This window comes from Protomyctophum parallelum (genome assembly GCF_964188405.1).
Source record: "Protomyctophum parallelum genome assembly, chromosome: 10".
NCBI classification, from domain to species: domain Eukaryota; kingdom Metazoa; phylum Chordata; class Actinopteri; order Myctophiformes; family Myctophidae; genus Protomyctophum; species Protomyctophum parallelum.
This window is the reverse complement of record NC_139704.1, coordinates 15,892,513-15,908,094: the sequence shown is the minus strand read 5'-3', so window position 1 is coordinate 15,908,094 and position 15,582 is coordinate 15,892,513. Positions and strand designations below refer to the sequence as shown.

Below are 15,582 nucleotides of genomic sequence, written 5' to 3'. Positions count from 1 at the left end.
AAGATGCTAACACAATGCTGAATGCTGTATAGGTTCGTTTGTTACATGATCAAAAATGAATTAATTTCAATGAATGGCAGATTGGCAGAGGTTTCAGTTAATCTTTATTTGGTTTAGTATAGCACACAATGCAGTAGCCTATAGTCAATCTCACTTGAAGAAGAAAAACATGGACCAAGCATTTAATAGAATTGTGCAAATCAACTTTTCTCAGAAGGTTATAGGCCTGGATAAGTAGACTGACGTCCTTTTAGTTGAGCTCTTTCTTTCTTGGGACTTAGTTGATTGCCAGGCACAGCCACTGTAAAGGAGAACAAATCCATATTTAGTCTGAGAGAACTTGTCCAACAACAGCTCTAGGAGCTGGATAGACTCGATTGACTTGCAAGATTATTAATTTGTTTTATACACACCTGTGACATATCTAGTTCAATCTTCCCTGCATGACTTTCGTCCAGAGTTTGGAACATTTCTGTATGAGTAAAGTAAAACATATCACTCACATTTAGATCAACCAAGATAAGTTTATACTAGATGTAGCCTATGTGTGTTTGTTTTTGGTTGCACTTACTGAAGAGCATTTCAAGTTGGATGAGGCATCCAACAAAGCTGTCAAAATCAATGGCATAACGGGAGTCTGCATATCGATCAACAATCCCTTGTAGCACAGCACTATTGACTTGGAAACCTTATGGGAGGAAAACCCAACACAGTGATTCTCAACATATTTACTTTCAAAGACCGCGTCCACCAGTTTTTATATGCTTTAGGCCACAACCCCACTTTTTATATGATTTATTTGTTCATTTAATCTCTGGGACCCCAGTCACTTTAACATCCTCAGTAAGCTATTCATTTGACTCTGAGAAATGGAACTATGGATCTTCAAGGGTTCTTAACTTCTTTTGGTTCCATAATGGAACTTAAAATGTACCCTTAATGGGTCATTTTGTTCCATTTGTACACTATCTTTGTTACAGAACTGTAAAAGTCCATTTGGTTCATTAATATCAATAATTTACCAAAGAAACCTCTGGAACCACAGGGAGACCCAATGTTGCAATACAGTCTATTAGCACAAGGCAGGTTTCAGAGACATGGTATTAATTCCATTCATAGCGGTCAAAAGGGTGATGTATGAAGTAAATATGTAGGCTTTATGATAGACGGCCTCTCCCATGCTTGTTTGTGTTCAGAGAAATTGAATATGATCATTTGTGTACAACGGCAGCAGCTAGGCAGAAGTCCCCAAACTGGCTTATCCGGTCTGTATGCCTACTACTGTATACTGTATGTCCACCCACAAGAAAAACAGAGTCATAGCCTACCTAGCTACTGCACATTCATGTCTTCTACATACATGCTGCTGTATGGCTTGATGTTTGGTTTCCATAATTTCTGTTACTTTGTTTCTATTTTTAGACCATAATACACTTGCCCAGACAGATTCCTGTACACAGTGGTTAAAATCTCTAACCATGTCAGGAGAGAAAAAAATAACCCATGCCTCATGGATCATAATTCTGTTTTATCTCCTGGTAAAACAGTGGTATTTATCATTGAGGCAATATAATTATTACCCTACCCACAGAGTATGCCTGCCTGCCTGCCTGCCTGCCTGCCTGCCTGCCTGCCTGTCTGTTTGCATGTTGTTGTTTTTTGTAAGATAACTTGTGAGTGAATGGGGAGATGTTCATGACATTTGGAGGGAGTGATCACACAGCTGCTTTGCGGTAAAACAAATGGTGAAGGTCACAGTCACGGTTAAGGTCAAAATAGAGAATGGATGGGTAGATTTTCATGAAACCTCTAGCTGTTCTGAAGATATGATTACAATTTGGGTCAACAATGGCAAGGGTAAAGCAAGTTCACAATCGATAGAGACATACAGCAAGAGATGTTTGCACCTGTAGGTGCATTTGTTTTATTTATTTGTATTAAGCAATAGCCATTGCAAATTTAATAAAAAAATATTAATTCCTGAATTTCTTAGAATTGTTTTGTTGAAAATTGCCTACAATGACATGCGAAAAATAGGGACACTACACCAGGGAAAATGTAGTTGAATGACTGATATAACATCATTAGTGATATTGATATGTTTACCTGCTTTTGTCAGTGCACCTCTCATTTCATGGGAACTCATGGTTCCAGATTTGTCGGAGTCATGACCCTTAAAGATTTCCTGCAAATGAAAAATACCCAGGTGTATATGTATCATAGACAAGTGACAAAGGTGCATGAAACTAAACTATTTTCATCAGAAATTACATAAAATAGAACATAGCCTACCAGGTATTTTTGGATTTTCATCCAAAGCTTGTGGAATTCTATCAGTCCCAGTTTAGCACTGCCATCAGTCTTGAGCATGTTAAGTTAAATAAAATTAACTTTTTCTACGTCTGTTTAATAGGTGTTTTGATGCTGTGTATTATACATATTGTTTGTCATAATATATCTAAAGGCTAAAAAAATGAAATTCATAAGTTAAAAGTCCCACCCTTTAAAACTCTGGATAAATTCTGTATGTCTACATCGATTTACTGTTCCATGACTATTCTCAAATATTATTAGAACTAAGCACATTTGGTTGCAAGTCTTGCTAAATGATGATATGGTTTAGTCTAAAAAGAGGATACATCCAGCAGGTTCACAATGTGACGACCTGTCTCCAGGCTGAAGCCATCCGTTTGGATATCAGTCCCTGGGAGGGGGACACAGTTGTGGGGACAGTGTCATGCTCATTCCCCAGTTGATGAATAGTAAAGGCTATGGCATACATTAGGAACATTGACTCCACTTACTTACTCTTAGAGACAATTTGATTCAAAACTTGAACCAGTTCAAAGACAGATACTTCTGAATCCTGCATGGGAAAATGTGTTATTATTGTACAACGTTCAAGGTGAATTATGTTTTATTAAATTTCTTTCTTTCCTCTGCAAAACTTACCTGGCCAGCGACCTCCTTGAAGAGGCCCTTGAATAGTGGATTAACATCACTCTCAGATATTTCTGCCTGGATTTCAAATGTAATGTAACAAGTTTGAGGCATGAGTCATGGGACATTTCATATTCACCAAAATACTAGATTTAATGTTGTTAATACAACATTGGATCCATACATTCTGGTCGAGTTACACCCCATCACGTTTATTTGAGAAAATGGGAAACAAAGGCTTAAACATTAACAAGACAGACCTAAGATCTAAAAGTGTACAGTTAATATATAACGGTACAGTATATAAAGGAATATTATTATTATTATTATTATTTTATTTATTTTCCTACCTCCTCCTCCTCTATTTTAGCATCGACGTCGTCCTCCATTGGACTAAAAAGGAAAATGGACTGTTTAGGATCATTATGTTGGAAATGTTTCCATGTGACATTGCAGTTACAGGAACCCTGGGTGTATGGAATATTAGATTTGATCTAGGAAGGAACTGAAGCTGATTATGACACTTGCCCTTCGTCTAAATGCCTCTAAAGTGGGCTAAGCATTAGTTTTGCAAGCAGAGTTCTGCTGTACAGTGTGAGATCACCTTTGTTTCTCCCAGACCAATATACACAGACCAGACTGTGAAGGTTTTTGGCCACTAGATGGCTGTATTCACTAGATAGTAAGTATGTTTCATCATCATCTTGCAGCCTACTGTAATCGAGAAACAGCTCTTACCTGGTGGCAGCCTGCTTTTCTGTGAATACCCTGAGAACGAAGGTGCCTTTCCTATGAGGCTTGAAGGTTGAAGGGATAATGACATATTCTCCCGGGGGAAGTTTGTGGCGGTCACACACCTCACGCATGTTGACAAAGGTGCTCATAGCCACGAATCTCCGCCTCAGCAGGACATCTGGGCCCAGGTGGACATTGCTGCGACCTTTGTACTGAAGAGTAAAATAAGTGAGCAACGACATGCAGGATGGAAGGAAAGATCTTAATAAAAATTGTCTAAATGCACCAAATTGCATTCATAATAAATCCTAAGTTCAACAACATGAAGTAATGGTGGTTGTTTTGCATTTAGAATTTGAATGGATAAGCAAATTCAGCAGTGCTGCCATGCAAAACAGGCGATAGGCTACAAACCTCTTCTGGAACCTATACAGGAAAGAAAGACAGAAACATATATTAGGGATTTTTATTCATAATTTGAAAACATAAGGTGCAATTGGATCTTGTTAAATGTTCTTGTTAAACAATGCTGTAGTGTAAAAACCTCATAGATGGTAAAGCCAATGGTTTCAAGGTCACGGCCAAGCTTCTTGTTCCGCCGGCTGTCTTTCTGCATCAGACCCACCAGAATCGTACAGCCATCCTCCCCGTCCAGAGGGTCATCATCCACATCCTGCAGACGCACCACAAACTGTGGGTTCGAGGCGAACGTGACTGGAACACAAGGAAGATAAACCCTCAATATAATAGACCATAACTGAAGCTGCCAGGCTGGACTTGACCATTATAAGCCATAGAATAGACACAGCAAAAATCATCTTTTACTTTATCCACATGAAGTGTCCCTATATTATGGGAATGTCATAATAGGTGAAACTTTCAGTGAAAATAGGTCAACTTTCAGTGAAATTATATGTGAGCTTGTAGATCCGTTATTTGACATACAACCAAATATATAGGGTTCCACCACATACAACCTTCACCCCTTGGGGCAAACATTCAGCAAAAATAGCCGATTAGAACACAATATTTGAGCTTGTATTCGACAAAGAGATTTGCTACAGGGCCTATTAGATCCATGAGGGACACTGGTCTATTGCTACACATTAACTGCGTAAACATTGATAATGTACAGTAGCCGTGTGGCGACAAAGTAAAGAATAGCCTAATGACTTCGGTACCTACCTTGGTGATTGAGGCAACCTCCAGCAGTAGAGCCAACCCTCCACGTTCCATCAAACTCATAGTTGTTCCAGTGTCCCACCTCATCACTCATCAGTGCATCTGGGGTCAAGTTACAGATCTCAACTTTAGAGAACTGCTTGAGGAAGTCTTGATATGACATCCTTAGGAGAGGGGCGAGAAACAAGGTCGTTTAACAATTCGGATTATCTCGCCATAACTGACAGAGAACGTTGTGTTGCACCTCGAGTGTCACAATGGCCTTGGATTTACCAAAACTCTCCATCCTCAGCGACGTGATTCAGCTTGGGTTTCTCATCGTCAGAGACATCGTTCCATTCGCTGGACCTAATTGTGATGAACAGCAACACAACAACAATTGTGATGCTTCAGTTGGGAACTCAACAAAACAGCTAGCTGCTGTTGATCTATGAATTTAGTTGATTATGACATTAACTGACCCATCACTCCATGGCCCGTTCCACTCCACCTGACCCCAAGGGTTCCTGATGCGGACCAACTGAATTGGGTTGCCATAGACATGAACCTGGGAGAGAGTACAGCAATGTGCAATGTGCAATGTGTTTTGTATTGCAAAATCAGAAGATTCATAGGGTGCACCTTTATATATATTGCACAATACCCTGTCTCATGCAGTACTGTTTACCTCTTGTGCACCGGTGACGGAGTACGCATGTCCTTTGACAAGTTTACGAGATGTAACAGCCTCTGTCTCATAGGAACTGGTAATCTGAGAAAGAAAAGTGATGCAACAGAAAATGTAAACATATAGCTGAAATTGCAGTAGCCTGTGTCCTGCTGTGCTCTCAGAGAAGGAAAACAATGTAGATCTGATCCCAAAGGGAAACTGGAGCACACAATTGATTTATACTTTTTATGAGGTGTATTAGACTACTGTGTGCTTCAGTTAAAAAATAGTCGACAAACAATTAAGGTGGAAAAACGGCACTCCAAAATAAACGTGCAAGACAGTACTCAGTTTATAATTTTTAATCTGATGCATTTCTGCACAATTAAGGCCTTCATCAGAGCTAGTTGAAATTGTATTATTTTGAACTATGTTTTGTTATCTGAGCACCCACGGCCAAGGAAGGCACACAGAAGTGTACTTCAGTTTCCTTTTTGTGATCCAGATCAAAATTGGAAACCTATTTGATGATTTAAGAACCAAATGAACAATCAGTATCAAACAATTACAACAACTAGAAAACCTAAACCTACATCTATGGAGCAGCCCAGGAGGGAGCCCTGGCCCAGCGCCCTCTTGATGATTTTGAAGAGGTTTGCTGGAGCCTTGGACAACAGGTACGTTTCAGCTATCCCCCCTGTGAAGTCCTCAAAACCCTCGATGGTGGAGCCACCTATGAGAGCCTCGTAGCTTCCAATCAACCTGTTAGCCAGACCAACAGACAGTAGAAGAATCAGAAATATTCTCTTTTTTTTTTTTTTTTTTTTTTAATGCAGTGGATGAATTTGATAAACATTTCATAAAGAGTAAAAAGATTCATACTTTGCATAGGCCTTCTCCAGAAGGGCACTCCAGAACTCTGAGCCCTCAGCAGATTGAACAAACAACAGTTTCCCATCTCTGGAGGGCAATCGGTCATCAACCACCACATCCACCCAGTCACCATATTGCCAGAACTGAGGATAGATATTGTTTGAGGTGAACTATGTGATAATTTCCTGGATGTTGTAAATGGTAAATGGTATATGTACTATAAAAACATAGCATTTTGCTTTAGTGGTTAGATTAGTACAGAATTTGTTCAACCTGGAAGTGAAATATCCCAGCATAGCCATCAGTGAAGCTCTGTCCTGGAGGAACCACACGAGCTAGGATCTGCTGGTCTAGAGTCAGTGAGGCTATAGCAGCCAGAAGCCAGCAGTCACCTGCGAGGTACATGATTGCAAGTCAAATAAAAACATTGTGAAACTTTTAGTTTGCACAGTACTTCACAATATAACCAGTAAAGTACTAGCAAAGAGCCCCATTGTTACAAATAAAATGTTGTAGGATACACCGACTTTTTCTTTTTACTTTGAATCTTCCTTCTTTTTGTAATGACACAAAACATTAAACTAAGCAAAAGTCTAATAAGTTAATAAGTAAGTAAGCTAGCTAAAAGATTTCACTCAGCATTCCAAAGTAAGTAAGTATACTGGTAAGTAATTATTCCTAATTGCAGGGATACTGTTACTAGCATGTCTTTTCTTCAGTTTTCCCACATTAATTCACTGACATCTGGAATTTTGATTCACATATTTGTTTTAACAGTCTTGTAGAATGGTACAACAACAACAACAACAGTTATTTTTAAGCCAGAAAAAACAAGAATAACTGCAGGTGCTCACATTGAGATAAAAATATGACTATAGTAAAAGAAAATGTAAAGGTGTTCATACGGATCAAATGGGATCAAGACATAGAAAAAACAACAGACAATCCGGGCACTCAGGAGTAAAAAGAGGATAGTCTTTATTTAATTAAAAGGCATTTGCCAACATGTTTCGACCATGAGAGGTTTTCATTAGGGCGAAGTTATTTTCCCCATGCCAACTGAACAAAATATTTCCTCCCCCACTTCAGCAGTAGGCTACTACCTTGCAGTACTACTTATTTATTTTTTACTTACCCAGTGCACCTTGGCAAATATCTGTTCTGGTGGCCCCACCATCAATGAACTTTGGGTTGGAACACAATTCCTACAAAGTACAGAAAAGAGAAGAAACATAAACTAAATCTACTTTATTCCTGGATCTTACAAACTCATAAAATAATTAATGATACCGTTAAAGTATCACTGTCTTTTGAGTGGCTTGGCTCTCATTGCGTATACTTACCGATGGTCTTTTCCAAACTACACCCCTCGTCTTGGAAGAATATGGTCCAAGCTCATTGTAACCCAGGGATCTGCTACTAGCTGGGAAGCGATCATCCTCAAACGGCCGTCCCGTCTCCAGGCATCGCTGGCGCAGAGTCTGGAAGTCCTGTTGGGCGAACTTTAACGCCTGCTTATTGGTTCCGATGCCTTGGGCCCTCTTCTTCTGATGAGCCAGCCGCCCTGCGGTGGATGTCATCTTCTGACCCTAAGAGCCACTGAAATGTAATTTGTTTAATGTATGTAGTTATTGGACTACAGAGTTCCCTGTTTGTGAACTGAGTTCTGCTCCTTGCTCACTGATGGTTGAACAGCAAGCCTGTCTTCTTCAGTCCTTTGTTTGTCTCCAGTGATTCTCGTGCTCCCTTTTCAACCAGCTCAGGTGACAGGAGAGGGGGATGGGTGTGTAGACAGGGTGGGGTGTCTGGTGGACAGGTGAAGCAAACTGTAACCCTAAGCAAATCTACCATTGATGACCCTGACCACAGCAGGATTACAAACAAGACCACGCCTAAAAGCAAAAGACCTTAGGCTCCTGTTTCACTGAGTGTGTGCGTGCGTGCGCGCGTGTGTGTGTGTGTGTGTGTGTGTGTGTGTGTGTGTGTGTGTGTGCGTGTGCTGTATGGACTCACAGTAGGTCAGTGTGAACACATAATAGTGATTTAGAATAGAGGTTTCACTAGTATCACTAGAGTATAGGTTTAGAAGGATATTCCTAAGAGTTAAGGGAGGGGATCATGTAGCAACTGTTTGCAGACTTAAGCAATACGGTTAATCAATATTGAAAAAACAACACTTGTTCCCTGCAGGCTATGCGCTTCAGAGCCTTCTAGATGAACAGACACATACAGTAGTCCTCCCTATGAGTGATGTTGGTGTTGTGTAAAAACAAGTAGGCAAGAGCCCACGGCCACATTCATTGTGAATGTCAAACATATAAGCTCAAATAACTAGTCAGGTGTGTCTCCTACATACTGTTATAGCTGTAAAGCGGTCTCATATTAGTTCTTGCTTTATGAAACGATATCAGAAGAAAATACACCCAACACTACACAGAAGGAAACATGCATATCACTTGCTTTGTGGCTTTTGTATTGCAGGGAATCAAATCCTCAAAACATCAATTTCCATGCAAAATTGACCCAGATTGTGATATTGACCTCTGATCTTTTCAACCCAAATATTCATCATCTCTTCAAAGCAGCCTTCAGTCCCAACATCCATTCTTGAGTTATTTTGCCAGTAGACAAACTGATAGACAAACAGAATAGGGTGAATAACACCCATCTAAATGTATTACTAGAAGGCAATGATACAGATTGGCCAGCCGGCATAGAGCGTCGCAGTCCCGCCCCCTTTCATGGCGACTGGCCCAGGAAATAATTCCCCATTCATTTTTCTCATAGACATTTCAAAAAGTATTTATTTAAAGACCTTTAACCCGATTCTAAAAACGCTTCTAAATCCTGCACTTCAAATATTTATATAGCAGCATGACATTTTTTGAATACTGTACAGAACCCCAAAACAACAACACCAAAAGGGGTTCCCGCCCAGACAGCCGCAGACAAAGCCAACTCGGATCGTGACAAATCATGACAACAAACACAATATTTTGGGCCAAACAAATAATAAAAAAGAAGAAAACAACAAAAAAGTGTTTTTTCTTCTTTTTAATTATGTGTTCGGCCCAAAATATTGTGTTTGTTGCCATGATTTGTCACGATCCGAGTTGGCTTGGTTCGAGGCTTACAGATCTTTAAATAAATACTTCTTGAAATGTTTATGGGGAACATGCATGGGGAATTATTTCCTGGTCCAGTCGTTGTCATGAAAGGGGGCAGGACTGTGACGCTCTATAAAAGGTAAGTAAGTCACTGTACCGCACTGTTGTGACGAAAAGAGAGTTGAGCCAGAAGGCAAAGCTCTCTGTTTACCGAGCGATACTACTCTCACCTATGGTCATGAAGTGTGGGTCATGACCGAAAGAATAAGGTCGCGAATACAAGTGGCCGAAATTAGTTGTGGCTGGCATCTCCCTCAGAGATAGGGTGAGAAGTCACACGAGAGAGACTCGGAGTAGAACCGCTGCTCCTTCGCCTGGAAAGGAGCCAGCTTAGGTGGTTCGGGCATCTGGTTAGGATGCCTCTCGGGCGTCTCCCTAGGGAGGTCCTCGGTGCACGTCCCACTGGGGGGAGACCCCGGGGCAGACCAAGGCACAGTTGGAGGAAACACATCGACTCACTGGCCTTGGAACGTCTCGGAATCCCCCAGGAGGAAGTCACTAATGTTGCTCTGGAGAGGCACTCTGGTGGAGCTGTTGCCCCCATGACCCGACTACGGATAAGCGGTTGAAGATGGATGGATGGATGGAAGTAGTAAGCAGTAAGTAAAGTAAGTAATAATACAGATAGTGGGAGCAAAGCTAAAATAGCTTCCACTACAGTGTAATACAAAATACTGTAATAACTCATTTAATGAAACTGTTTTAGATTTTGTTTGTTTTTAACCTTGCTCAGTGCAGCACTTTGGAACTGTCCGGGATCTGGACAGGGCCCCTCACCAGGGTCCATATATGGAGCTGACATCACAACACTCACAACATCACAACAATATTTGGGCGATCAGGGCATGCCTGACACAGAACTCCATGTACGTGTGTATGTCTGTAATCCACGTAACTCGAAAACCGTTCGCCCCACCGACCACAAAAGGCCTCTGCCCAGGCTCTGGACAGGGCCCCTGCCCAGGCTCCAAGTGGCCTGTTCTGACATCACAACACTCCATATTTGATCCAGATACAGACATCTCCATATATGGGCATAAAAGGGACACAGACAGATGGGTGGAACGGGTACTCTGACACGGGTACAACTGGTATTGCATAGCCGGTTGGGGGCATGGATCTCCAACTTCCATTGTTACCGTCTCTGGTGCTCTACAGCCGGGCACCGGTCTAGTTATCATAATGGACTTTGATGCTTCTGAATAACTTTATTGACAGTGTGAACTGACGACAACCATGGTATTTGGACTATCTTTGTAAGCTCTATTCTCAGCACAATGCTTCAGAGGTGGTCTCAACTAATAGTAGAGAGGAAGGCTGGGTCATGAAACTGTGAATAGCATGTGTTTACTGCCTTGTTTATGACCATGACACAAATGTGGCTGACTCTTTAGTGAAAGACATACTTGAGACATCTGTCAGCATTTGCTCATGCAATTTTGGACTGATTTCCACTTGTTGCACAACCTTTGTATTATTACTTTCTATTATATTAGTAATGGTAAGAATTTCTAATACTTACTGACAGTTCCAAACAAATTCACAGCTTTATAATTGATAGAGGCAGATGGTCCCGTGGGCCTGGAACTACACCCCCCACCTCTCCCCAGCACACAAATGCATGCGAGTGCTATAGGCAGAACCAGCCTACACCTACATTAAATGTCGGCTACAGTCAGCACAACTGCCTGTCTATTTGTTTATTTATAGGAAACCAAACACATTTCAGTAAATAGCACATTTTACAGACTTTACAAAACACCCATACTTTGGAATGGGAATAAATGGGGAGAACGAATTACGGTTTTGCTTCACAAAATCACACAAATTCAATCATCTTTCTATAAGTTTACACGGGGCCGGTCTGCTCAGTGGTTTGCGATCCATAGAGACCTTTTCTCAATTAGTGACCACATTTCTACATTTAAATTTTAAATGTAGAAACCTTTTTTATTTGTAGCCTATGCCCTATATGTGACCAATAGCTATTCTATTTGAAATGTTTTATTTATCTGCAGGGATGCAGGCATGACCTACATTTTACCCCATTGAAATGGTGAAGAACATCTGCACAGCTTTTGTATTTCCATGAATGAGACACAGTATTTTAGGTTGTATCAGCCAAAGGCACAACACTGTGATTGCCATTGGCAAGTTGTTAAAAACAAACAGCAAAACTAATCAATCAAAACACACACTTACTTACTGACATATAAAGGACCTTACCTTGTACATGTGCAAAGGGGACATGCAGGGACCGGGTCTTCAACAACCAGTCAGTGTAAGAGCTAGGCCCTAGCTGCTAGGGTGCTTATCAGGCCTTACGCTTACGGTATAGTGCCCTGACATGTGCCATCAACAACCAGTTGTTCTAATCTAGATGGTGAAGAAAGGGAACTTTTGAATCTTTTGAAAAATAAGGAACTGAAATCTCAGCCATACTTTATGTGTACTATACATGAAACAGGTGATGTCATGTCATCAGTATTTTAAGTATGCATTTGTCCTATCATCAACAACTGCAGTGAAGAAAAGGAACTTGAAGTCTTGAAAAATCATCATTTGACCAGCAAATAGTGAACCGAGAAAAGAAAGAAGGAAGTACAGTACAGTACATGAAACGGGTTGCTGTCACCAGTACTTTAAAAGTCCCATAAATATATTTTCATATGTCTCTATACAGTGTACTTTTTCAGGAGTCAAAAGTACAATATTGTCATTGAAAATAACTGGAGTGAAAGTCCAGTCCAGTCAAGTATTGAAAAATCTGTAGGCTACCATTTATCATTTCTGATTGGGTGGGAAGCATTTTTAGAGAAATTTAGACCTAACTGAACACTGTTTGCCTCAGCCTCAGTGCTGCACCGACAAGGTGCTGATGGAAAATGGGTTACTGTTGGTCAAAGAAGGAGACAATTTACAATTACAATTTCACATTTTACAATTTACAATTTAGGCATTTAGCAGACGCTCTTAATCCAGAGCGACTTACATTAAGCAAGAACAAAAAAGCATGGGAATACATCACATAAAAACATTTATCAAGAAACATGCGTAAGCTAAGAAAGTAACAGTGGAATATCTATATAATGAAGCTATACATATAAACTATACATCTATACTACTATGCTATACATATGTACTATGACGTGCTATGACTACATACAATCCAATTATAGTGCTGTCTACATAACATGCTATAAGTCTGTATCAAATGCTATCTAAGTCTACAGAAATGCTATCTAAGGGGGGTGGGGTAAGTGCTATGGGCCATGATGGAGTCTGAAAAGGTGGGTTTTCAGACTACGGCGGAAGATTGGGAGTGATGCTGCAGTTCTGACTGCAAGTGGGAAGTGCATTCCACAGTTTTGGAGCCAGAAGGGAGAAGAGTTTGGGACGTGTGGAGTGCTGTCCCGGCGTTTTTAGTGAGGGTACTTCCAGCTTCCCTGCGTTGGCTGATCTGAGTGCGCGGGAGGGTTTGTAGGGTTCGATCATACTTGCAAGATATGGGGGAGCCATACCTTTGGTTGCTTTGAATGCCAGCATCAGAGTTTTGTATTCTGTGCGGGCAGCGACCGGGAGCCAGTGGAGGGAGCGGAGCAGGGGGGAGACATGTGAGAAGCTGTGGCATTTTGGATCAGCTGGAGAGGTTTTCTATGCATTTTGGTGGTTTTCGGGGATATGACCCAGCTATTTTCTTTGCCCACACCGCCTTTTCTGAGAGACAGTATGTAATGTATTATGATGAATCTTTGATGATGCACAGACAGAGCCCTCTCCTGGTTAGTATTTTAACAGCAATCAAAACACAGTGTTATCATGGCATATTCCCATGTGAATTACAATGTTTTGTTGGGATATCATAAGAGCCATCTCATAATTTATAACTTATAGAACTAATTTGCCCTTATTTGCCTTTATAAAAGCCAATTAGAAACTGCTTGTGAGTTTGTGGCTTGATATTTGGCAAATAAATATGCTTTCTTTGTTAAATGTGGGCCTTTGAGAATGCAGCAGTGATTAAGCGTTAATACAAATAAATGTAACTTGACATGATCAGACAACGTGCAAATCATTATTTAAACCCTACATGGTTGACGGGAGCACGTCAGGGCTTTATACTACATTTCACTCGCTGAGAACAGCCGATTTCTGCGAAAGCTCCTCACACAATATGGTTGCTGGGGTGTAGTCATCACAGTGTTATCATTTACACATTTTACAATATATTAAGTGTAGGAGCTCAAGCAGCTGGGCTTATTGGCTGTTATTGAGTGTTGTGTAATGAGTAATTAGCAGACTAGAAACCATTTATATGTTTTCCAACAGGCTTGAAAGTATGAAACTCAATAACAGCAAGCTAATGTATAATAAATCCTTCGCTTATCTTGTCTGGACATACAATTTGACCTAATTCCTTCTGGCCATTTTGCTTCAAGTGGGCAATTTTGAAGGGAACCTGGTGAAAAGACTTGACTGCCACAGGATGTGAGCAGTACTGTTGCATCCATCATGACATCTATAAAAGGACTGGCGAGGACTGATCTGCTTGCACAAAGCATATACAGTAAGAGATGCAATCATGCACCAACAATGCCTCTGGCTGAGTGAGGTCAATGTGTCAGAGTCTCGGGAACCCAGGCATTTGAGGCAGTGACACAGGGTCACCAGTCACATCTACGTGACACGTGAGCTATTCTATATTTCCATTTTAGGTTTATTTATTTATTTAATCAATAGTTTATTTAATCGATTAGTTCTATTAACTTATCAAAATTTCAAAATTAGCAAAAAGTGGAAATGAATACTTCGTCGTCCATTGATTTGAAATGTTGGATGTGCTACACCTTTTGGGGATTCTTTTCAATTATTTTGATACCGGGCGGTAGCCTATGTATACTGCACTCCACTGAGAAAACCCACTGTTGCAAACCCATTGATGCACTGCACAACCTCTTTTTCTTATTCTATTAACTGTTGCATCCCTATGAAACCCCTGCAATCGAGCTGGTGTTCAAGGGGAAAAGGGCAAGGCAGTAGGCAGTGGGCACACCCTCAGAATTGCATCCAGCTGCAACCTTTAAAGCTAAGCTCTCTCCTTTACTTCACCATCAAATATTTGATTGAACAAACTCAGAAATACTTTCTGTTGAGTGTGTACAGTGTTACAGTATGTACATTATGTACAAGTATTTAGGTATTTCAGCATTTTCATTCTCCTCAGCTTTACAGCCTGTAACCCTGAGGAATCTGCCAGCTCGAATTTAAATGGTCCGTCTGGCGACACCAAGTTAGCTTTACAGAAGCTTTGCAGACAAGTAAGAACGACATGACGACTATTTCTCCCTCTGAGGAATGTTACAATTTGTGTTATTGCGACGGTAGGTTGCAGTTTACTATGAAAACCTTCACGAGGCGTCTCGTGACTGTCCATCACGCCTCGTGACATGCTCCATATACGTATGGCCAATACAGAATTCATTCCATATGTTTATCTGACCTCATCAATCCCTTAGATCTCCATATAGGCTATATGGCTGTAAGGCTGTATGGAGCTTTGATTGATTGATTGAAGAATGTATTAACAGATTGGAGAATTACAGTACATTTCAAGCACAACTCAATACAAAACTGTTAACTGTGGACGACACCATAAAGCATTACACTTGTTTACAATAGGGTCCACAATGTTCTCTCTAGGTCGTCCTCAGACGAGCCCTCCATCGTTGCTTCCAGTCCTCCCGGTTCTCCATACATCTGGCCAGCTCGTTGGTGTTTTGCGCTCCTGCGTCGTTCTTGAGTACATCCACATATGTTAATGTGGATGTCCTCGTGACCGGTGCCCGTGTGTCTTTGGCAGTGTCCTGCTAGTCTCATTCTCCTGGCTGATATTTTCTGGCTCACCCTTGGCATTCCATCATAGTGTGTTGAGTGCTGCACGCAGCATTCTGGTGTAGCACCCATCAAGAGACTTCTGCAGGGTTGGCTTCAGGCTCCAGCATTCACTGCCGTATAGGAGAACAGACTCTACCATTG

At 40.9% G+C, this 15,582-nt stretch overlaps 1 protein-coding gene across 3 annotated transcripts; it reads right to left on the bottom strand.

Annotated features, from left to right (window-relative positions):
• Window positions 1–81: 81 nt before the first annotated feature.
• LOC310866075 (calpain-2 catalytic subunit-like) lies at window positions 82–8,103 on the bottom strand. Of its 3 annotated transcripts, XM_083775378.1 has the most exons (21): window positions 7,723–8,103; window positions 7,515–7,584; window positions 6,653–6,771; window positions 6,389–6,522; window positions 6,100–6,268; window positions 5,525–5,608; window positions 5,319–5,404; window positions 5,131–5,205; window positions 4,861–5,021; window positions 4,220–4,389; window positions 4,090–4,101; window positions 3,679–3,887; window positions 3,290–3,333; window positions 2,953–3,020; window positions 2,809–2,866; window positions 2,640–2,704; window positions 2,293–2,361; window positions 2,107–2,185; window positions 572–688; window positions 414–472; window positions 82–301 (listed from the first exon to the last, which is right to left on the bottom strand). In XM_083775378.1, exons 1-21 carry the CDS (start codon window positions 7,957–7,959, stop codon window positions 278–280), a joined length of 2,109 nt encoding a protein of 702 aa, XP_083631504.1. In that variant the 5' UTR covers window positions 7,960–8,103; the 3' UTR covers window positions 82–277. The 3 variants fall into 3 exon arrangements, with proteins under 3 accessions (XP_083631504.1, XP_083631503.1, XP_083631505.1); XM_083775377.1 differs by lacking the exon at window positions 4,090–4,101 and having other exon boundaries at window positions 3,679–3,880; window positions 4,201–4,389; XM_083775379.1 differs by lacking the exon at window positions 4,090–4,101 and having other exon boundaries at window positions 3,296–3,333; window positions 3,679–3,880; window positions 4,201–4,389.
• Window positions 8,104–15,582: the final 7,479 nt, after the last annotated feature.